The sequence below is a fragment of the Stegostoma tigrinum genome, chromosome 4, assembly GCF_030684315.1.
Source record: "Stegostoma tigrinum isolate sSteTig4 chromosome 4, sSteTig4.hap1, whole genome shotgun sequence".
NCBI lineage: Eukaryota > Metazoa > Chordata > Chondrichthyes > Orectolobiformes > Stegostomatidae > Stegostoma > Stegostoma tigrinum.
In genome coordinates this window covers 115,706,813-115,731,083 of record NC_081357.1, presented here as the reverse complement: position 1 = coordinate 115,731,083, position 24,271 = coordinate 115,706,813, and the positions used below count along the sequence as shown (strand labels likewise).

Here is a 24,271-nt window from a genome sequence, read left to right as displayed (position 1 = left end):
AGTTCTGGTTGTCACACCATAAGAAGGATGTGGAGATTTTGGAGAGGGAATGGAAAAGGTTTACCAGGATATTGTCTGGTTCAAAGGATATTAGTTATGAGGAGTGACTGGACTGACTTGATTTGCTTACATGTGAATGTCGAGGTATGATAGAAGGTCACAAGATTATGAGAAGCTTGGACAGAATGGATAATTGGAGGCTTTTCCCCAGGGTAGAGGAGATGTGAGAGACAGGTTTTTTACATAGAGGGTGGTGAGTGCCCAGAATGTATTGCCAGAGGAAGTGGTGGAGGTGGATAGCAGAACGATGTTTAAAAAGGCACCTTGACATATATAAATAGGCAGGGAATAAAGGAATATGGACCAGTAGAGGCAACAAGTTTTTAGTTTCGAAGGGCATGCATTGGTGCAGTCTTGGCCAGTCAAAGGGCCTGTTCCTGTGCTGTACTGTCCTTCACCTTTGTCTTATCAGCAACCACTCCCAATTTAAGTTAAATGCAAGATAAGTTAGGCATGCACCTTACAAATGAACTTGCATCAAAAGCCTGCTCCTTTCCTTCATTTAAATCAGTATCATTCCCACAAGTCTCAGAGCTGTTCTGTCAGCTGCTTCTTTCTCACTTTGGCTGCCAGAAGACGTAACTTTTCTATAATGAGCCAATACAGTCTTAAATAATGTATAAAACCTCTTTTTGACCTTGTCCAGTCCAATGGAAATAGTCCTGATATCGCAAATCTCTTCTTGTAACCATTTTGTAACTATGACAAAAACAGAAAGTGCTGGGGAAACTCAGCAGGTCTGGCAGCATCTATGGAGATAGAGACAATGTTCAATGTGACTTCATCTGTTACTGTCTCTCCACAGACGCTGCCAGACTGCTGAATTTCTCCAGCACTTTCTGTTTAAGTCTCCACCAACCGCTGTGTGTTACTTGCATTATAATTTCCTATGCCTGACCTCATACTGGTGAACCTGCATGCTTTACACACTCCATGATTTCAACATCCTTTCGATAATGGAGTACCCCAAACTGCACTTTCCACGCAATGCCCCCTTTATAAAATAATCAAAATACCATAAACATTTACATACCTGCACTTTGAGCCACTCGTATTTGCTGCTATGACTTAAGACAGAAGTGCGATGTGACTTCTAATTACGTATCAGAAATAAAGATTTACATATTACGTATGTATATAAAATGCCTTTGGCAACCCCAGAACATCCCAAAATCTTTACTTCCAATTTAACACATCTGAATTAGAGTCACCGATAAAAGATAGGAATACAGCAGCCAATTTATTATGTTACTGTCTGTGAGAGATTGTGTGAATAAACAGATCATCTATTCTGGCTGTTCTGTTGGACCTCTGGTCTCTTTAATGGTATGGTTTAAGGCATATATTTTAAATGGCTTTCTTTCTCATTTCCTACTTGTTGCTCCCAATACATTCGGCAGCAAAGTCTTTCAATATTGATTATTATATTTATTATTATTGATTACTGTACTATCACCACAACCCTAACACAATTGTATTGATCGATCAGAGATCTGTCATATTTGACATCATAGAATCTTCCAAAGTAGAGTAAAGAAATCATGCAGAAACTGACTCAATTAAGAAATGTCCATATAAAATTTATTCCCTTTGGTATACATTAAAGTTTTAATACATCTTTGCAAAATGCATATCACAAATATCAGGAATATAAACACTTCAATAACATAGTAAAAACAGTTGTGAATAAGACCTTGTCTATTTTCTTCTGAAAAATTAGGATTGTAACTATAGGCTATTCAAGTGTTAATGATATTCAGTTGTAGCATGACCACTTACCAAAAATATACACAGACATATACTTATCTTACAAAGTTGAATGAAACTGCAATAATTCTTTTCTTTAGCCATTAAAGTAATGTGAAGACATGTGCTCTTTACTGTTTACATATACTGAGTAAATTCAATGTTAAGAATTTGTTTCCTTTTGTTTGATTCACATTTTGATAATCATAAAATAAAGGCTTTTTAAAAAAAATTACAATAAAGCAATCACTCAAAAACATTTGAGAGCAGGGAGATTCTTTTGGAAAAACATTTAAGTATCTTCTGCTTTAGCGGCAAAGATGAGATTTATTAGGAATAACGTTGTTGTTCTAACAATTGTTGAGCTTTAATCATTTAATGTTGATCATTTTTACAGGCAGCGCATCATATCACAATCTATCCAAATTGGTTTCCACAGAAGGTTTGTCAAAACATTACACAATAACATCTAGTTTCACACTGATTTCTTCCATCTGGTGTTTTCTTATTCCCAAAATTCAACTATTTGCCCATGAAAGATGATTGGGAATTTGGCCAAGTGGTCTGCTCTTCTAGGTGGATGATGAATGTCATTGTCACTATCACTGTTCAATCACAGTCTTCCCCACACAGCAGGCAGCACTTTAGAAGTGACAACTCTGGGTGACTTATTTACCTTTTCGAACTATGAGGGCCACATCCACTTGTCATATCCCTTCCTGTGACTGAAATAAACTGTCTTGGTACAGATGAGGGATCTTGCTTGGGGCCAATAAGCGTGTTAATCTTCACTCCCTCAGGTTCAGTTTTACCAACACTATGGCAAGGCCCACAGATTAGGCCAAAACCCAGAGCTGTCAGAATCCGCCCTTACATCAGGGGTTGCTCAGAATCTTCTGTTTCAACCTAAGCCGTCAGGGGATACCAGCCTTGCTTGCCCAACATTACCTCATGAAGCACTCCCACCACCCTGCACCATTCCAGGTATTAATCTCGTTAATATTCTCCAAATTGCTTCCAATGTAATTACATTCTTCCTTAAATAAGAAGTGTATGAAAATCGATTGCGGGAATTGTTTGGGAGTTTTGGACCCTGAAAATAAAAGATAATTTGGCTCCGTACAGATGTCCACTGGAAATTTTTTTTTGCTTATTCAAGGATTGGGTGACTGGTGGTACCCTGTGTGACCCTGCCACAGTATGGGTAAGTGAGCAGTTACAAAAATTTGTGTGGAGGAGCTCAGATGTTGCTACTGTGATCCAAACTCTATAACCAAGCCATGAAGCTAACATTATCCACTGAGGCTAGCAGCAGAACTTCCCAGTGATTATAATCCAGCATTTACATCAAGACGCACATCCTACAGATGTTTAGTCCTTGAACTACAAACTTCAGTTTCACATTATACAGTGCACAGGGTCTGCATGCCAAGGGTTTTAATTTTAAAAAGACTTCAAACCACTAAGTTATTATTAGAACTTTGGTTTGAGATAAAAGGCAACCAGCAGTGTCCTATAAACATTACGCAGCAGACGTTTAGATACCTCAGCTATCACATACAGGGGTGCAATTATGCTGTTTATAATGATCACAACAAACTTACAATACGTGGACAAAAGGATGTACCATAACATACATTAGCAATTTTGAATGTATTGGTCTTGAGATTCAAAATCAAATCATTTGCCACAGGCTATCAATATAATGTAATTCTTAAATGTACATCGAAATTTTAGAACAATAGAGTTCTTCATGCGGTAAATATGCCATGAATTATAATTTGCACTTCTACTCGTTTTACATAGCAACCTAGGATTGAACAAATTAATGCTAGTATTTCTGTAATTGCTTCATTGTGGTGATACCAGTTACGAAAACAGTGTCAGAGATGTTGAAATTGCTGTCAAAGGGAGTGCATAGTCAAAGCAGACGATTTGCTTAAAACAAAACACTAACCTGACCTCAAGTTGGCAGATTACTGGAAAAGAAAACTGTGGGTTTAATAATCCTTTACATTTTCCCAGGAATCGCAAAAAAATTCAGAATTAGCCTTAACAGTTTTGTATTAAAAAAATCTGTTCCATGGTAAATATTTAGAAGTACAGTCGAGGTTTTTTTTTATTAAATAAATTTAAACAATACAATTTATCTTTAAAACATAAAGACCCAGGCCCTCATCCTTAGTAAACCTTTTTTTTTCAAAAATGACAATGAAACAGACAGTACAAAGTTATACATTTCTGTGGTAATATATTGCACTTAATGTACACAAAAAAAAACATGGCTTGAATGCTGGTTTCTTCAGCCATTCACCGCATTTTCCTGTAGTTAAGGCAGTCCAACACCTATAGAAAGGAGTCTTACCACCGTTTGTGTGAAAGTGAAACAAAGGACATTCTTCCAAGTGCTCTGTCTCAAATGCTAATTCCTCCAGTTGACCTTTAAGTTATAAAATGTAACATTCAAATCTCTAAAATCTGAACTTAAGACAAGATATAAATTGAGACAAAACAATATTTACCTTCCATAATAAAAATATAAGGTACACAATCACTGAAGCATCTTTTACAAGGTTGTAACACATCAAGGTATTCAGACAATCACCTGAAAGCCAAATTGTGCTCCATCTGTGAAAGGCACTGCTATGCACTTTTTGTTTCTTTATATATAATACAAGACTGACAACAACATGGGCTTTATTGCAACTGTTCTTTGGTTAACATACATTGACATACTTTATGCATTTTGTTCTTTTCTTTTACATCAACACAGCTATCATAGTAATGAAGAATTTAATTGAGGAATAGAGAACAAAAAGGACGGGAAAAATCATTGGTGGGAACTTGAGGGTCATTGCACGGGAGCAAATTAACGGTTACTTTATTGCAACATATTATGTCAAATAATGCTGATTACAAATAAACACTTGCTGCAATATTACATACTTTTAATTTGAAGGTTGGTGTGGACTTAACTGGTGCATCTTGTATATATCGTTTATATTTTCACACTGTATTTTGTTGCTCTATTCCTCTATTTTCATAATGTACAAGTGGCATTAGCCTGGCCAATAAATGCACAGGACTGACAATGAGCTGTAGGATAACTATTACACAATTCTCTTCATATTTCAGCAAGAGTGAGCTTGTAGGATCCTGCAATTTCTTCAATGTTTAGTTGGAATGTGTCTTCATTAGAATAGTGCTTCACGATATTATCATCCATGTTCACCAAGATGCTGGCAACAGAATGAAAGCATGTAAAATACACCTTTTGATAATGTATAAAACATGTAATACAGTTTTACACCACTTTAACACTTCCAGATGGCATTGTGATCAGAAAGGTCCCGGATTCATTGCTGCAGGGTACTATGTTTGAGAAAGGAGCTAGATGAATTAATTCACATTGAGTAAGATCAAGCATGGCCTTTGAAATCTGGAAGGCTGTTCGAAGGATGGACTAAAAGACAGCAAATCATTCTACATAATGCCTTAATTTCATAGCAAGTCTGCACAAAGGAGAAAGTGTGGTGAGACAGTGCATTCAGAAGGTTCATTTGAGGCAAATTAAAAAGGTGCAATGATCAAGTGACATCAACAAAATAGATGCAGGATGCTTCAGGAATACAAAATAGATACTTAAAGAACTAAAACTGGGAAAATTAAAAGCAGATTGATATTGTCTGTACGGGATGCATAAATGAAGCAAGACAGTTCTGTTGAGTGGGGAGAAAGTACCTTAAAATCCTCTAAGCATATAAAAAGAGAAAGCTGCAGAAAATTAAAGAAACATCAAAAACTAAACAATGAAAATGTTCAAAATTGAGTTGAGATTTTTTTTTGTCACATATGAGTTACCAAGGACGTTTTGCTCAAAAAGTCAAAATAACCGGAGTTGAGGTAGACGTCACCTTAACAAAATGGATGAAGAGACTTGAGGAAATGAATGACCCACAACTGTCACCTAAATTAAGTCTGGGAAGGAGGTGGGTTGGAAGAAAGTTATGATGAGTACAAGTATTTTAAACTCAATATCTTAAAGTATTGTGCAACATTGTAATGTCAGGGAAGATGGATGAGTGGAACTTAACAAAGGCTGGTTGAAGGCAGTAGAGTTATGAAAAATTATGAAAGGTAATGGCTGGGAGTTCAGCAAGAAGGCCTTTTCAGAAATTGAGATGAAAGTATGTAATCATGATCATGAATTAGATGTGGGGCTTTGACTCAATTGTTACTCAAACGGATTGTCAATGTTTCATGAAATCTGGGCAAATGACTAGAATTGGAGTCTATGGGAGAACTGCAGAGTTCGTAGCACTGGCAATGACAAAAAAAGGCTTTGGTTTTGATGTTCTGTTGGAGGAAGTCTGACCCAACCTTGATTTACATTCTGATAATACAGATGTGCACTGAAGTAAAGAAAATCGGTGATGATGAGGAGCTAAACATTAACAATGCAATCTTTGTTCATGAAGTATTGTGTCAATGATGGAAAAGTGTTAAGTACAGGTAGTTGCAGAATGTCAAAGGTGGCTCTGCAGACCCTGTGATCAACTTCATTACAGGAGAAGCCCAAGTTGCATTAGTTTGCTGAGATGGAGAAAAGTGGTTTTATACAAGCAGCGCCATGGAGCAGGATAATGGGAAACAGAACAGTGTATGATCACATACTGGGAATGGTGAGAAGAACCAGCAACAGTAACACACCATGGTCACAGTCATAGCAGATGCCGGTTGTGACGCTGACCAGAATTGTGAAAGCACAATTATCAGTGAGCGAAGCTGACTCAGAAAGATTTATAAAGAGCTGGGGAATTATCTAGAAACTGTTGAAATGATCAAGGATGTAAGGGGCCTGAATTGTTCAGGAACACTGATTGGTCATGGTGGGCTTCCAAAGAGGGAATAAGGCCAGAGTTAACTTCTATCAACAACAATCAGCAAATAAAGTCAATTGAATGATCTAGAGTTGGGATTGGAAAAGTGGTGGATGTTAGAGAAGGGACAAACCTGGAGATCACAGGTGGAGGGAGAATGGAATCACTGAATGCTTGAGTATTGGAGCTGGAATGTGAGGTGCTAAGCAATGTTAGGACCAGGGGATAGAGGAATTAGAAGTAACTCAGTGCACATGGCTCAGTGCTTATTGAGAAGCCTTCATATCTGGAAGTGAAGGTGAAAAGTAGCAGGTGGAGGGGGAGCAGTTGATGAGGCAGTGTACAGCCCTCTGACTTCATGGTGATGGAATTTGTGCTGGTGTAATGACTGATACATATCCTGGATTAATTCACCTATTGCAGAATAATCTTTCCCATTACCACAAAGGTGAACTTCAAAGTAGCACTTACTCACCCTTTCTTGCATTTCTTGTAGACCTTTGCAATTTTATCCAGGGGTACTTCATATTTTTCTGAAATCTAGAATAACAGGCCAAACAATCAAGGTGGTCCTTTTAAAATTAATTGTGATTTCACAAAATTATATAGCACTGAATGAGGCCAGTGTCTCTGTTCACTCTTTGACAGAAAGGAAGAGATAGGTGCTGGGCAGGTGAGTGAGATGTGGTGGATGGGTGGGTGAGAGAGAGGTAGCAGGCAGGGGAGACAGGCAAAAAGTGGGCGGCAACTTGAAAACATCATTAACTGTTATGTTATTACTAATAAGCAAGTTAGCAACTCTCCATATTTTAACAATAAGAGGATTCTCGAAAAGGTGAATACCACTAATTGTGTCATTCTCAATTGCAGCTTGTTTTGTCGGAGAATTAAAGAAAAATTGATTCCAAAGCCATTCAACACATTAAAAACACAGGGAAATTTTTGGGTGTCTGTAAAGTTTTGGACTCCTTGCCTGGATTTCCAATAATAATGTAAAAGCTCTTGCAAGGTTTGCTTACAGAACATATTCAACCAGTTGCTACCTCTCCTCAACTCACACTTGTGTGCCTGGAATTTGCTTTAAAAATGCTGAACTGGCTTATTACTCCACAATGCATAGATCTTGACATTTAGATTCATAAATCTAAAAAAAATTGTAGGTGGAATAAATGTCATTTCTTCTCCCACAACCCACTTCAACAGACATTCTCTCTCCTGAAATCATATTCCCTCTTCAACACAGCGCTCTCTTTCTCAATTCCTAGAACTAGCTTCCTTCTTCGGTATTCACTTAATTCACAGGAACACTGACCCCGTGATCTTTAGTCTGCAGTTCACAACAGCCAACTGTTCTCCAAATTAGATACACTTTATTTGCTGGTGTCAATAAATTTCTAAGCTATTTCCCTCAGTGTTCCTAGCAGTTTTAAGTAAAGAAATTTACACCCAAAAGGTGAAAAACCAGAAGTCATCATTTCATGTTTTCTGTCATTTTGAAAGGCAGATCTCCTAAGCCTTTGCTAGTTCAGTTTGTTTTGAAACAAATTGAAACAAAAGATCTTGGTTTTATCTTGAGACAGCAGTTCAACTCACCTGCTCCCAAATAGCTAAAATATAAGCTACAAGATGAAGTCTAATAAATACTTCTCTTGTCTGGTAATGGAATGGTTACAGTCTGAACTTAAACCCAGAGTCCACAAGTTTGCTGTGGTAAATTTAAAATGGAATTCTGTAAATCTGGTAGTTTATGGACTAGCACGTTACAGTGCCAATAGTTGAGGGTGCTACTTTTTATTCTTACATACTTCTTAAAAATACGTATTCTATATAGAATTTTTGTTTCTACTGATCAGCACATTTTGTGTATTGCCCTGATGCACTGCAAAGTGAATTCCACACATGGATGATAAAAAAAAGAGGGAACATTGTTCCACTCCCTGTTCTTTCCTTATAGCTTTGCAACATTTTATTTTCTAAGTATGAGTTTGAATTCTGGGGAGAGGCTGGATTGGCTGGAACATTTTTTACTGGACCGTAGGAGGTTCAGAGGTGACCTGATAGGGATATAGACAAGGTGAATGGCAGGTGTCTTCTCCCTAGGGTGGGGGATTTCAAGACTAAGGGTCTTTTTAAGGTGAGAGGAAGAAGATTGAAAAACAACATTGTGGGGTAACTTTTTTTTACAGAGAGTGGTTCATGTGTGGAATGAACTTCTGGAGGAAGTGGTCAAGTCAGGTACAGTTACAATGTTTAAAAGATATTTAGATAAGTAAATGAATAAGAAATGTTTGGAGAAATTTGGATCAAGCACAGGCAGATGGGACAAGAATAGTTTGGGATTATGCTCGGCATAGGCTGGTTGGACCAAAGGGTCTGTTTCCATGTCGTGTGACCCCACGGCTATGTATATTATTATCTTATGAAAGGGATTACAAAATATACTTCCACCATCCTTTCATGCTGTACATTTTGCAACATTGTCACTCACCGTGCAAAAGAAATTCTTCTGGCTTCAGTTGCCAATTATCTTAGATGTGTGAATGCAGGTTACTGACCTCCTGCTAACAGAAACAGCTCCTCCCTCCATCCTACTGAAAAAAATCTCCACTTTGAATACCTTCGTTAAACCTCTCCTCAAATTTTTCTATTCTTAAGAATATAATCTCAACATCTCTGGTTTCTCTACATAACTGAAGTCCCGAATCCTCTCTGAGTAAATCGCCACTGCATGCTCTTCAAGACCTTTATATCCACTTGAAGTGTGCTGCTCAGAGGTGGAAACATCATTCCCACAGACATTTTACAGAAAAAAGATTTAAGAAGTTACTAAACTTAGTGCTTCCTTTTCTAACTTTTGGCCTTATAAACAGGGGCAAAGGATCCAGTAGGTTTTGTTTAAAAATGCATGAGCTTTCTGTAATTTTTACAGACGGAAAATGAAAATGTTATTCGTTAAATGGAAAATCAAAACAAAAATGTCCTTTGCTTTAGTATATCACTTTTAATATTTTGTTTGTATTATTTTTTCTCGTGTCACCTTACAAGGCCTCTGTACATGAATGCTCACATTTCTGTTCTTTCATTCAATCAAAATTGTACATTTAATTTTGCATTTCTCTCTTCTTCCTATCAGTATACATTTCTGTACATTAAATTTCATCTGGAAGGTATCTATTTCACTAGTCTGCTTGCCCACATTCTGCTTTTATCCTTTCTACTGTTTACTATTTTTCCAAGGTTTGATTAATTGGATAATGTTGAAAGCATGCTCCCTATACATATCTTGGTCTTTGTTATATTCATGGATAAATATTTAGGCATTGGAATTCACACGGTGACTCCACTCTAACCCCTCCTCCCCACCCTTCCCCAGTCCCATGTTGCTCGTTCAGAAATAAATGATTTTGAACTTAGTTAAGAAGGGAGTAAGTGCTTTGTGATCAGCTACATTGATGCTGAAGTTCGAAAAGTTTTTGATGTGAAAGCACTTCTTCAACTTACGTTTTCATTTATCTCATTTTTATTGAACCGTTTTGAAATATATGCAACTCCTCTCACAGCATTCAATTATTGATTCCCTTCTTTTATTGGACAGCATGACAAAGAGTTTGATTCTCGAACAGGAATTATTTACATATGCCTGCTAAAATCTTTTCCGTGGACACTGAGCATTACAGAATCATCTGCTATAAAAACACTGCAAAGTGTGGCTTTAAAGTCCACAAGTGACAAAGAACCCATGTTCAGGTCTGTATTTACTGTGGAGATGAAATGATAAGGAAAAGTTACTAGATACTAGAACAGAGCTTTTCAGAACCAGTTTTCCTTTACTTACTGCCTCCATTAGGCCTTTCAGAGAAGGAGTCTTCAACATTAGCGCATCAAACACCTCTTCACATTCCTTCCTGACGTAAAGTAAAACTGAAAACAGAACAGTAAGATTCTGAATACAAAATGAAAAAGACATATAGATCTTTCAGTCATTTGTAATAATTTCTCTGAAGTTAACTAAAGGGCAATAACTTGATAATAGAAGGTTTAGTCTTTTTTTGAAAAGTTTGTCATTGAAGAAGACTCAGACATGTTAAAAGTATCAGAGATAATAGGAACTGCATGCTGCTTGGCCTGCTGTGTTCATCCAGCTCCACACCTTGTTATCTTGTTAAAAGTATCATGGATTTTAAGATAGCTGCAACATTCAAGTAACAACAGACTCCATAAATACAACCGGGAAATTTCGCGCCAAAGAACTTTACTCACTAACGCGACAGACCATGAATGGACAGACAGAGTGCAACGAGCCATAGACATTAGACAACGGCAAACACAGAAAACGAAAAAACTAGACCTGCAGAAAAAACTAGACAAACTCACACAAAATAACAACACAGACAGCACAGAAACATGGATAAAAAACTTATCTGATCGACCATTAACAGACACTGAAAAAGCCGTCTTAGTAAACCTAAACAGATAAATAGAAAGCGGGACATAACACCAGCGCTTCACTGGGGGCTCACTGATGATGTTACCTAGAATGGTGACGAAACGTCTGAAAACTAACCCTCCAGCTCAGCGAGCAAGCTCACATCCAGAACCTCAACCTGAGCTACAAATCTTCTCAAAACTCGCTAACATTCAAGTAACTTGTGTTACCACTGACGTCACACATGGGTTATCGACAAGCCGAAGTCGATGCTCTACATTAGTAGGAAACTAAAGTTAATCTGACTGACTAAATAATTGAGAAAAACCAAAAGAACTGCAGATGCTATAAATCAGGAACGAAAACAGAAGTTCCTGCAAAGCTCAGCAGGTCTGGCAGCATCTGTGAAGGAAAAAATGAGAGTTAATGTGTCGGGTCGGGTGACACTTCCTTAGAATTGTAAACTGTAAACAGCTTGTAAATAATTGAGAATTGGCATTCAAATTTGAGGGAACGTCTCAGAGTTTTGAACTTTCCAGTTCAGCTTCTGGGCCAGTGCTGAACCCAGTCTGTATATCAGTGGTTATCAATACGGTGCTGTGAACAAAAATTTAGAAACATACTTCAAAAAATACAGTGCTCACAGTGCAAAATGCCCTTTGCTCGTCATTGTGCTGCTAACTACTAACATCTAACAAATGACAACAATTATATGAGAGGAGCTTGGTTCTGCTTCCACATAATGCAGAAACTGCTTACCACTTGAAGGCCAGAATTCAAATGGGAAAGTATTCAAACAAATCATCCTGTGCACATTGTAGAACACAAAATTTAAGGTGTTGTCAAAAAAAGCAACACACACACACACACACACACACACACACACACACACACACACACACACACACACACACACACACACACACACACACACACACACAATCTGGATCCAGCTCTCCAACAAATACTTTTGAATTTTTCTGAGCACCAGTGAAAGGGACCTTGACGTTCGCGAGGACAGCATGAAACAGGCAGATATGCTCGAACAAGTTGTTATTAGGAAGGGAGATGTGCTAGAAATCTTGAAAAATATGAGGATAGATAAGTCCCCTGGGCCAGACAGGATATACCCAAGGTTACTATGGGAAGCAAGGGAAGAGATTGCTGCCTCTTTGGCAATGATCTTTGCATCCTCACTGTCCACTGGAGTAGTACCAGAAGATTGGACGGTGGCAAATGTCAGTCCCTCGTTCAAGAAAGGGAATAAGGATAACTCTGGGAATTATAGGCCAGTCAGTCTTACTTCTGTGGTGGGCAAATTATTGGAGAGGATTCTGAGAGATAGTATTTATGATTATTTGGAAAAGCACAGTTTGATTAGAAATAGTCAGCATGGCTTTGTGAGGGGCAGGTCATGCCTCACAAGTCTTAGTGAATTCTTTGAGGGTGCGACAAAACACATTGAAGAAGGTAGAGCAATGGATGTGGTGCAGATGGATTTTATCAAGGCATTTGATAAGGTTCCCCATGGCAGCTCATTCAGAAAGTAAGGAAGCATGGGATTCATGGAAATTTGGCTGTCTGGATACAAAACTGGCTGTCCAATCGAAGACAGAGTAGTAAATGGAAAAGATTCAGCCTGGAGCTTGGTGACCAGTGGTGCTCCACAGGGATCTGTTCTGGGACCCCTGCTCTTTATGATCTTTCTAAATGACTTGGATGAGGAAATAGAAGGGTGGGTTAATAAGTTTGCCGATGATGTGAAGGTTGCTGGAGTTGTGCACAGCGTGGTGTGCTGTTGTTGTTTGCAACAGGACATTGACAGGATGCAGAGCTGGGCAAAGAAGTGGCAGATGGAATTCAACCCAGAAAGGTGTGAAGTGATTCATTTTGGAAGATTGAATTTGAACGCAGAATACAAGGCTAATGGCAGGATTCTTGGCAGTGTGGAGGAACAGAGGGATCTTGGAGTCCAGGTGCATAGATCCCTCAAAGTTGCGACCCAAGTTGATAGGGCTGTAGAGAAGGCATATGGTGTGTTAGCTTTCATCGGCAGGGGAATTGAGTTTAAGAACCGTGAGGTAATGCTACAGCTCTATAAAGCCCTGGTTAGACCACACTTGGAATACTGTGTTCAGTTCTAGTCACCTCATTACAGGAAGGATGTGGAAGCTTTAGAGAGAGTGCAGAGGAGACTTACTGGGATACTGCCTGGGCTGGAGGGTAGGTCTTATGAAGAAAGATTGAGGGTGCTAGGGCTTTTTTCATTGGAGTGAAGAACGACGAGAGTTGACTTGATAGAGGTTTACAAGATGATCAAAGGTATAGATTTAGTAGATAGAGACTTTTTCCCAGGGCAGAAATGATTATTATGAGGGGGGTTAATTTTAAGGTGATTGGAGGAAGGTATAGGGGAGATGTCAGTGGTAGGTTCTTCACACAGAGTGGTGGGATTGTGGAACACGCTGCCGGCAGTGGTAGTGGAGTCAGATTCTTTAGAAACTTTTAAGCGACTCTTGGATAGGCACATGGGGGATAGTAAAATGTAGGGTAGATTGATCTTAGTGGGATAATAGGTTGGCACAACATTGTGGGCGGAAGGGGCAGTACTGTGCTGCATCGTTCTATGTTCTACGTTCTATATTGGCATCAAAGTAATTTTTACAGACAGAAAATGAAGATGTTATTTGTTTTAAGGTTAAATGGAAAATCAAATGAAAATGTCCTTTGGTTTAATATTTCATTTTTAACATTTTGTTTGCGTTATTTTTTCTAGTGTCACATTGGCTGGACATGGTACACATAGAGTGATCATGTATATCATCTTTCACAACTCTATCTTCCCAGCAAAGCTGGAAACCTTGAATAGAAACTTTTTACAAGTGCCTAACTTTGGAAGATGGAACAGTACAGATACTGAAATGAACCATCATCAAGGCATTAATCATTAGACACTACAGAACATGTTTTCACTACAGAATAGCAGATTTTACCACTTTGTCGGTGTCAGGAATTAACAACAATATTCCAACTCAGGTAGCAAGTTCTCAACTGCAGAGTTTGCAAGTGAATGTGACCTAGGAAATTCACCAGCCAGTCTAATCAACTTCCAAAATTGGCCATTAGAAAGTAACAGTCTGGCCATGTGCTGACATATTTCAGTTTAATGGTGCAGAAATTCAGAAGTGCATGAACAGTCAAGTGAAGATGACAAAACAAATTAAAAAATGAAAATTGTTCTATATGCAATCAGTATGAGCAAATAAAAGTTACCCGAGAAATAGCTGTCAAGCTTGTGCAAAACAAAGTGAGAAATGAAGGAACATCTTTAGTGGCCAGTACTTTTCATACACTAGTGTGTTAAGAGGACCATTTACACCCAGGTCAAGTTGAAACTTTGTACTTTGGGTTTTACTGGTCAGTCCATCAGATAATAGTGCTTATATATGGGATTCACAAAATTACATTTTATTCTTTATACAGGAATCTAAGAATAAACAAAAATCAACCACTCACTAGAACGAATCAAGTTTTAGGTAATTAAGATAGTAACAATTCCTGACTGAATATGACTACATAGCAGTGGCCCTTTCTTTGACATCACTACTTTTGCTTCTTCCCCAAATCTTCTACCCTTTCATTGTATTGGATCCAAATACTTGTCGTTAAGCTGGGTTTCTTGTTGCACAACAATGTACGAGACTTGTTGCATCATAATGATTTATCTCCTTCAGTACAAGAAACTTAGTTCAAGTTCTACCTACTTCAGCCAACTGAGTTTTTAAACCCATGGGAAAATAGTTCTCAAGTGGTGTTCTTTAGCCTCCCAAATCAATTAACTGTCATTCAAGCTAACATTTTGTGGCATCCTTGTCGTTTTTAAAGAAGTTAAAAGGATGTCTGGACCTCCCACTTCCAGTCAGTATATGGTAAAAAATGGTGTTCAATAAGGTAAAGTCTCCTACTGCATACCAATGCAAACAAACACCACCAAGCAATCGGACTCTTTTTCATCTTCCCAAACATTACTTTTACATGAACTTCAAAAAAATTGGTATACTTGTGCCTTCTTCCATCACCGCACCCCCAATACTATTCTTGATGAAATACTGGAGCGAGGCTCTTCACACTGCTCTATATCTCCAGCCTTCCAGAAATATTTACCTTTATTTGGTTCTTCTGTCCTGAGGATCTTATTGGGTGAGCCAAACTCTTCTTCGGGCAGGAATGACAGTCTTTTCAGGCCTGATCTGAAAGATTAGTTGCATGATAAGAGTCCAGAAGTAAATTGCTACTCTTTATGATTGACAGTTTCCAAATCAATTACATTTACTTTAATGGATTATCAAACTTACAATTTTCACAGTCTGAAATGTATAAAAACATCGTTAGAACCACAAAATTTGCAGATTGCTGAGAATCGACTACGAACAGCGTATGTATATGCACTGTCTTAAAAGGCACTCAAAACACTGGGACTGATACCAAACGGTGCTATAAATGGTAAAATACAATGATAGCTGTAAAAGGTGATGTATGCATGATAAACGAGCCATTTCAAACCCTCCCAAGGATTCTTGTTCGCCTGGCCCCACCTGAGACTTCATTCAAATTTCCAGTCTTTTTGATGTTTGGAAACACTTTGTATCCTTGGCTCAGCTTTACTTCTGAATTGTGGACCTAAAAATGCACTCAGTGCTATTAGCTTCCCAGCTTGGGGCTTCCTAAACTACTTTTCTTTGTTCACCTTCAGCCATTGCAGGAGTGTACAGTGAACGGCAAGGAGCAAAAACACATTACATCATTTTGCAGAGGTAGGTGTGCCTTTGGGATTGGTTCTCTGAGGTATCAGAAAAACCCAGTGGACAGAAAATTGCAATTACTTCAAGAAGAATGGCTGCTATTTCCTGGCAGCTGCGTCACCAGTAAAATACCATACAATGAAGCAATGTGTTTGGCAGAGAGGATAGCCCTGTCTAATAAATACAAACACAAAGCAGCAGCAGGTAATAATTCCTTAGTTATAGGGCTGGAACGTGGAGTAAAGTTACAGGCCTTCCAATTTTAACGTTCATATCTGTTGGAAAAATATTTGTACCCCAGTTGCCATCATGAGAAATATCTAGCACATTGTATAGTGAACTGAGTCTATATAAATAGCAGAATGAGAACCCATGTCAACTACATGCATGAATATTAGTCTTCATGATGGCAGGTGAAAAGAATCCAAGGATGTTAGTGTGTAAGTCGATCTATGGAGCCTCAAAACAATCCTTCTAAAGATAAAACAGCAGAGAGAATAGTGACAGGAGTAGATCATATAGCTGATCAAGACAGCTCCACCTTTCAATGTGATCATGCTTATCTTGGGCTTTGACTCCATCCCCAACCTCTTGTTCCAGGAAACAATTTAGTTAATCACCCATCTACAGTCTTTAACTCAAGAACATCTCTCCTTATATTTGGAAATCAAAACTGCACACAGTATTCCAGGTGTGGTGTCATTTGTACAACTGGTAAGACTCATTTATTTTTGAATTATAGTCCCCTTGCAATATAGGCCAATGAGACATTGGCCTGCTGCACCAGAATGCTAAAGTATGAGCACATCCTAACCTCATCAAACGTCAAATTTACATATCTTAAGCCTTTTAAATCATATTCTGCTTTTCTATTCTTACAATACAAGAGACCAACTTCACACTTCCTTACATTAAACCCCATCTGCCCTCTTGTTACTCACTTACTTGCCTATAGCTCTTTGCAGCCTGTCACCTCGCAACAGCTTGCACTCCCACCATCAGCAAATACAGATACAACACCCTTTCTTCATCCAAATTATTAACATGAATTGCAAACTGTAAATATGTCAAAAAACAAAGTTGTCTTATATAAGTATAAAAGGAAACTGCTGGTGTGGAGGTTCACCACCTGAAATGGCAGCAGCAACCAACACAAACAGTGAAGGTATACTGAAGTTCCACACATTTTGCAATACAGCCATATCCTGTATGAATATTGTGGCAGGTATTAGGCAGCAGTAGTTAAAACATACATTTCTCTAACTAAATAAGAAGGCCAACGACTGAGAGCGTGGCATGTTGCAGCTGAAAAGCAGGGTGGGAGGTCAACTTTTACAGTCAATTAACATAAAAGCATAATTTCTGAGGGTGGAAAAATGGAGTGGTCTCATACATGGGATGACTTTTGCACTGTGACTTACTGCATCTGTTAATGAGAAACATGCTGCGTGCTTTATCTTTTCAAGTGGAACCATAAGTGCAAGAGATTCCTTTACCAAGTGACAGCGTCACAAAGTTTTTAGGATAAACATGGAAAGAAGAAAACTCAAGTCTATTGCTTAGATAATCGAATCTTTGAGGAAAATTGTCAGTTACAATTGAAGTTAGATAAATTCCTGTTGAATGTGTTTTAAAGCACCTCCTCTCAACTACTGAATTGCCAACTGTTGCATCTATCATACTGACCAAAAAGTCAAGCAAATCATCAATTTTGCTTTCCTAGTTCTCAAGTCTTTTTCTCCTGCAAGTGAACATCAAGAGTTGAAGAATAATCTGCAGCCTTACTACTCTGCTGTACCATTTGCTTGAATGGCAATTTTTGGAAATAAAATCTCACCTGTTTCTCTAATTCCAGATGCATGATCACAATGAAAAATGGAAAAGATTCAGAATAAGTATTTAAAACATTGCAATGCCCACTTAGAAATACAACATTCTATATCTTTAAATCAGCATCACAAACTAAACTTGCAACTAGATTGAAAGTTGAAAAGGAGAAAATTAAACAAAGATATGAACTTCATAAAACTGGTTGGTAAAACTGTTAGTGGTACTTAGAACATAGAACAGCACAGCACAGTAAAGGCCCTTCAGCCCACGATGTTGTGCCCTAAGCTTTTACCCTACAACTAAGGTCTATCTAACCTCCACTGCTACCTTCTACTATCATCTTTATGCCTATCTAATAGTCGCTTAAATGCCCCTAATGAAGCTGACTCCACTGCCCTCTGCAGCAATACATTCCACACCCCTACCACTCTCTGGGTAAAGAACCTACCTCTGACATCTCCCCTATATCTACCTCCACTCACTTTAAAACTATGCCCCCTTGCAAAAGCTACCTCCGCCCTAGGAAAATGTCTCTGGCTGTCTATCTATACCTCTGATCATTTTGTACACCTCCATCAAGTCACCTCTCATCCTTCGTCGTTCTAAAGAGAAAAGGCTTGGCTCTCTCAACCTTTCCTCGTAAGATCTTCCCTCTATTCCAGGCAACACCCTGGTAAATCCCTCTGCACCTTTTCTAACACTTCCACATCTTTCCTTTAATGAGGTGACCAGAACTGGACAAAATACTCTAGATATGGCTGAACCAGGGTTTTGTATGGCTGGAACATAGCATCATGGCTCTTGAACTCAATCCCTCTATTAATGAAAGCTAACACACCATATGCCTTCTTAACAACTCTATCCACCTGGGTGGCAGTTTTCAGGGAACTGTGAACATGAACCCCAAGATCTCTCTGCTACTCCACACTGCCAAGAATCTTTCCGTTAACCCTGTATTCTGCTTTCAAACTTGTCCTTCTAAAATGGATCACCTCACACTTTTCAGGGTTAAACTCCATCTGCCACTTCTCAGCCCAGCTCTGCATTCTATCAATGTCTCTTTGTAACCTAGAACAGCACTATCCACAACTCGACCCACCTTCGTATCGTCTGCGAACTTATAAATCCACCCTTCCACTCCTACTTGTGCACTGCTCCAATTCTAAGTAACTCGCAACATAATCCTCAGCTAGTACTCAGTCTATATTATTTTTAATCATATCAATTTTCACATTTTTATTTCTCTCACATGAATGCTAGAAGCACTGGCTCCTGCTGGGCAGGTTTCTGTAAGCGCCGTTAAGTAAGGTAATAGTTTTCGATGGGTTAATGGTGGATAGTGCATTAAGGTCCACCCATTCTAATAATGTCACACAGGTTTAAGTGGGAAAAAGAAACATCTAGCTTGAGATCTCACTAGAGACAGATGTGTCACTAGTGACTCCTGGTAATGTTATGTAGTTTATTCAGCTTGTTCGGACATGTTATGGCACACATCTGAGGCAGGTCAGTCTTGAACCTGGACCTCACAGCCTAGAGGCAGGAATACTACCACTGTATCTCAAGGTCCATTCCTGATAGTTTTAATTTTTGATTCTAACTAGCTAATGCAACTTGTACCTATTGCAATCGTACAATGAACTGCATGTTAAGAAATTTACATCTTCTCATTAAGACTCACTAGTGTTTCATCCTTTGCCACTGTTACAGAGCGAGAGAGATGTACAGCTCAGAAACAGATCCTTCGGTCCAATTCGTCCATGCCGACCTGGTATCCTAAATAAATGTACTCCCATTTGCCAGTATTTGCCCCATATCCCTCTCAACCCTTCCAATTCATGTACCCATCCAGCACAGCTTTTGCCTCTCTTCCTCCTGTTGAAAGTACTGTTGTTTTGATATTTTCTTTTCCTGAAGTTCCAAAGCAATGCAGCAGTTTATAAAACAGTAACTACCACTCCTAGAATTTGAGGAAATCAGCTCTAATACTGAAAATACCTCAAAAAAGGAGCAGCTCTTACCGCCACATTTTTTCCAGTATGCCATCTTGGATTACCCAGAATCCTTTAAACAAGTAAGCTCTTCAACCCGGTACAGAAAAGAGGATTGGTGACAGCACTCCTCCCGAGCCATTAGCTTGTACACAGCAAATACCACATGTATATGCCAAATACCACACATACACAGCAAATATTACATATGCACAGCAAATGCAACATGTGAGCCGGTAGCATGGTGTAAAGTAAAGACGTGTAATAAAAAATATTTTCGTTATGTTACTTAATTGGGAAGTTTTTTTTAATTTGATGTATTAGTTGATGTTAAGCAATGTGGCAGATTTAAAACAGAGATGAGGAGGAATTCCTTCTCTCAAAAGGGTCATGAATCTGTGGAATTCACAGCCTCAGAGTGCGGTGGTCCCAGGGTATTACCTAAATTTAAGGAGGAGATAGATAGATTTGTAATGAGTAAGGGGGTGAAGGGTTATGAAGAGTGAGCAGGAAAGTAGGATTGAGGCTGAGATAAGATCAGCCATGATCACATTAAATGGTGCAGCAAGGTTGAGGGGCTCCTGCTTCTTGTTCTTATGCTCTTATGTTTAGTCTATGTTGAAATCAGTCTTGAAATTTGGAAATATTTTTCTTTGGTTATTTTAGTGTGGGATATTATCTCTTAAACTTATAGGCCCCTTCAGGGATCATTACAATATTGGCATGAAGTTCAAAATTAAACAAAGATCAAACTTACCCTTCACCTTCAAGCTCATCGGCTCCAACAGGGAATCCCTATGATAAGATAGAGTTAAAGACAAAATCACGACGGTAGGAAATTTAATGTCAATATCTATGCTTCCACCAAACAATCCAAGGATTCACAATTAACTAAATAAAAGAGCGAAGAAGTTGCATTAATCACAGCTTAAAACAAAGCACGTTTAACACATTAAAATACCCAAGGTACTTTACAGCAGCACTATAAAAACAGAATTTTTCGCTGAATTACAAATAGGTAGTAGGCCAGGAAACAAAACATTTGAACAACGAGATAGATTTTAAGTTGTTCAACAGAGAGAACAGAAGCGAACAGATTTAGAAACAAAATTCTGGATCTTAGCCCTAAACTGCTGAACACACCGTTGCCAATGGTGAAGTAATTAAAACTGGGACAACAAGGAGTAGAGCTGGATGAACACAGCAGCCCAAGCAGCGTCAGAAGAGCAGTAAGGCTGACGTTTTGGGCCTAGACCCTTCTTCAGAAATTAAAACTGGGGATGTTTAAACAGCTGGACATGGAGGAACAATGAAATTTTGAAGCATTGCAGGCCTGGGGATGTTACAGAGATAGGGAGCACAAAGGCTATAGAGGAACATGAAAGCAAGGGTGAGAATTCCAATCTTAAGGAATTATTTCACTGCGAGGTAAAGTAGGTCAGCAAGCACTGATTTGGATGGGTGAGTTTTGGATTACCTCAAAACTATGGACATTAGAAACTGGTCCACAGTATTTTCGTGGAGTGAAGCCCTGCGGTGGCAAAAGTTAATGAGGGTGGAAGCAGCAGATAAGAAGTGGTGGAGTTGGTTGGGGGAGTCAGGGGGTATTGGTGATGGTGGTGGTGGGATTTGCAGATGGAAACTGACCGTTCCCATGATGGCATGGGTGTATGTTCCAAGCTTATCTCAAGGTTAAAAGACACGCAAGCTGAAAACAACTTTTTTCAATCTCAAACAGCTGCCCCAGAGGTGGATGGAATCAATGGCCAGGGAATGGACTTTGTTGGGGGGGAGGGGTGCAGTGTTGAAGTTAATGATTTGGTTTTCCCAATATTTAATTGGAGGAAATTTCTACTCATCCAATACTGGATCCCTGATAATGCATTTGCAAATTTAGAGAAGTAGGAAGGTCAAGAAAGGTTGAAGTGAGTTAAGCTGGACATTATCAGCATTTATGTGGAAACTGATGCTGTCTGTTCAAATGATGTTGCTGATGGGCTACATGCAGATAACATTGGGTTGATTTGAAAAGCAAAATTCATATGATTTTAAGCTCCTGTAATATAGCATAAATACTTCTGTAATTCTCGAACCAAGAATTTTCTTTTTGTGCTTATGAATAACAGCTAGAACTGAGTACATGATCAATTAAAAATGACAAATCCAAATGCAAGTGTTAATTGTGAACAATTTTTATAGACAAAATATGGACCACTAAGGTTCAACTCTTCTTTTATCAGAAAAATGTTGTTTATACCACAGTACACAGAGGGAAATGTCAGAAGCCATTCTGTGCTGTTTGCCTTGAAAAGGTACGGTTTGCTGCAGTGTTGTCAGGTAATGCATCGTGTTATTACAGTGCTAGAAGTGATCATCTCTGATATAGAGCAGTCATAAAACCACCACAGAACTGTACAGAACAGACTCTTCAAATAAGCTTATATCAAGTTAAAGGTGAGACATACGTGAACAGCTCGTTGATGGACATCAGGAATGAAAAGAACTGGTTGAGTGACGAGGTCAGGAATGGACTTGAAGACAGTGGCCTCCATCTGCTTGAAGTTGGGGATCAGCTGTAATTTTTGGTCCTGGACTGAAAATACAAATCACAAAGTGAGAATATTAAAAAAGGATCGTCCAATAGCTAAAGTGATGACTTGTATTGGTTGAGATTTGATCTATTACATATTGAATTTGTTTTAATATAAAATCAACTAGCAAGTTTGAAATCTTCATGATTAAATGTTAATTACTGCTATTCCATGATCATAACTGGTCATTATTCAGATGCTGGTTGGTGATAGGGTTGCATCTATAACAGGACTTCCTATAAATAAAAGGAATTTCCTTATCTTTGGGCCATCACGTTTCTGAAGCTCATGTCCAATAATTGAAATGCCAGCTACACCCAACACTTATACAATAACCTTCACAAATGAAATCCAAAATCCCTAATTATTCCAAATGGTACAGAATCCAAAGAAATCAGGGGAGCTTTAACAGACAAAAAGAGGTGGGTTTGGATTTGGGTTTGGGTTGGGAAGTAAATACCTCCAAAAACTGACATTGGATCAGGATCCTGACATTATCCCATCCATTTCCAGGTTTCATCCAGACAGATTTGAAGGCAAGCAGGGAATTTGTATGCAGCTTTCGACTGAGTCATTTAAATATTTTAAGTAGTAATTAAATATTATTTTAACCAAAGGCTCAGGTCTAACAGCTTCTGAACCTCTTCCTTAAGCATTCAATGACTTGCCAGGCTCACTGAAGTGACTGCACAGCGGAAAGAGTTTCTTTATAGAACCGTCGAGCTGGTAGATTTCTGAGCAATGAAACTGAAGGACTCTTATCGTGGCCAAGAAAGAGGCTGCTGTTCGCAGCACTTCTTCCCAGAGGGAGCTTTCATTGCTTGACAGCTGATTGTCAACTTCTTGTAACATCAACTTCTTCAACATCCTGTCAAAGCAATTCACTCAACCTCAGCTTGGCTTCTCTGCTACCAAAGCCTTCACGACTGTATGACAGCAGCTTATTCTGGCTTTAACTTTTGAAATGGCAAGAGGAGCATCGGCAGTAGCAGGGGACGAGCATCGGCAGTAGCAGGGGACAAGCACCAACAGAAATTTTCTCAGTCATATGCACGAGGCAGCAGTCACATAGATCCAAATGAAACGAGGCGAAACTTCAATCACAGGATTCACAGGAAGAGGTTGGATTTTCACGATGCGTCAAAACATCAATGCATCAGGAGGGAGAGATTCATTCAGGGCAGCCTTTCCAGATCTCCTCTCCATCACTGTGGAGCTGGGGCAAACTGTCAAGTGCTGGACAGCCATGTAACTCATGATGTGGTGCCCTTAATTTGAAACTTTTTCCTTCAACAAATCTGACATGATATCATGCCCGCACTCCCTGATAAGCCACAAACCTGGTGACAGGATGATCATGATGTCCAGAGCTTTAGGAAAACCCACTGAAACTCGTAAGGTTCCTGACCCACTGCCCATTTTGGCAGGGGTCCCATTTTTTAGGGAAAGTTATACTATGTTTCAAAGATTTGAAAATTGCAGAAAATCTACATAATATTAATTTGAAAAAATGTATTTGCAAAATTCACAGGTTTTTCTTACCAGAAAACTGATAAATGTTATTCTTTTTAAAACAAAAATCAAAATGAAATGAACCTCTACATCAATCAGTAATGTCAAAAATCTGTGCACAATCCAACATGCGATGTCAATTTACTGTCTACAATGTTTACACACAGTCTCCTGCAATATTTACACACAGTTTCCAGGTTTTGTATTCTTAGAAACTCCAGTACTCACAGGTATTTAAATGAGAACTGCCATCATTGGATTTGGACTTTTTACGCGATTGTTTACGTTCCTCATCACGTATCTTGCGTTCAGCACCCTGTACAATCAATGTCAGGTCAAAAAAAAACATAATTTTAGTTCAGTACCCAAAGATTAATTGCATTAGAGAAAACAAGCATTTCCATTAGGCCATCTCTATAACATGACCACCAAC

General features: G+C 38.7%; 1 protein-coding gene across 2 annotated transcripts in view; it reads right to left on the bottom strand.

Moving 5' to 3' along the window:
• Positions 1 to 1,634: 1,634 nt before the first annotated feature.
• grhl1 (grainyhead-like transcription factor 1) overlaps positions 1,635 to 24,271 on the bottom strand; it is a 113,282-nt gene continuing 90,645 nt past the window's right edge. For both annotated transcript variants that reach the window (XM_059645617.1, XM_048531974.2), the window contains exons 11-17: positions 24,067 to 24,154; positions 22,201 to 22,328; positions 20,493 to 20,530; positions 15,277 to 15,362; positions 10,522 to 10,607; positions 7,162 to 7,226; positions 1,635 to 5,045 (exon numbers count right to left, since the gene is read on the bottom strand). In XM_059645617.1, coding sequence (XP_059501600.1) covers positions 4,931 to 5,045; positions 7,162 to 7,226; positions 10,522 to 10,607; positions 15,277 to 15,362; positions 20,493 to 20,530; positions 22,201 to 22,328; positions 24,067 to 24,154 — 606 coding nt within the window. In that variant the 3' untranslated portion in view covers positions 1,635 to 4,930. The remainder of the gene's footprint in view (positions 5,046 to 7,161; positions 7,227 to 10,521; positions 10,608 to 15,276; positions 15,363 to 20,492; positions 20,531 to 22,200; positions 22,329 to 24,066; positions 24,155 to 24,271) is intronic.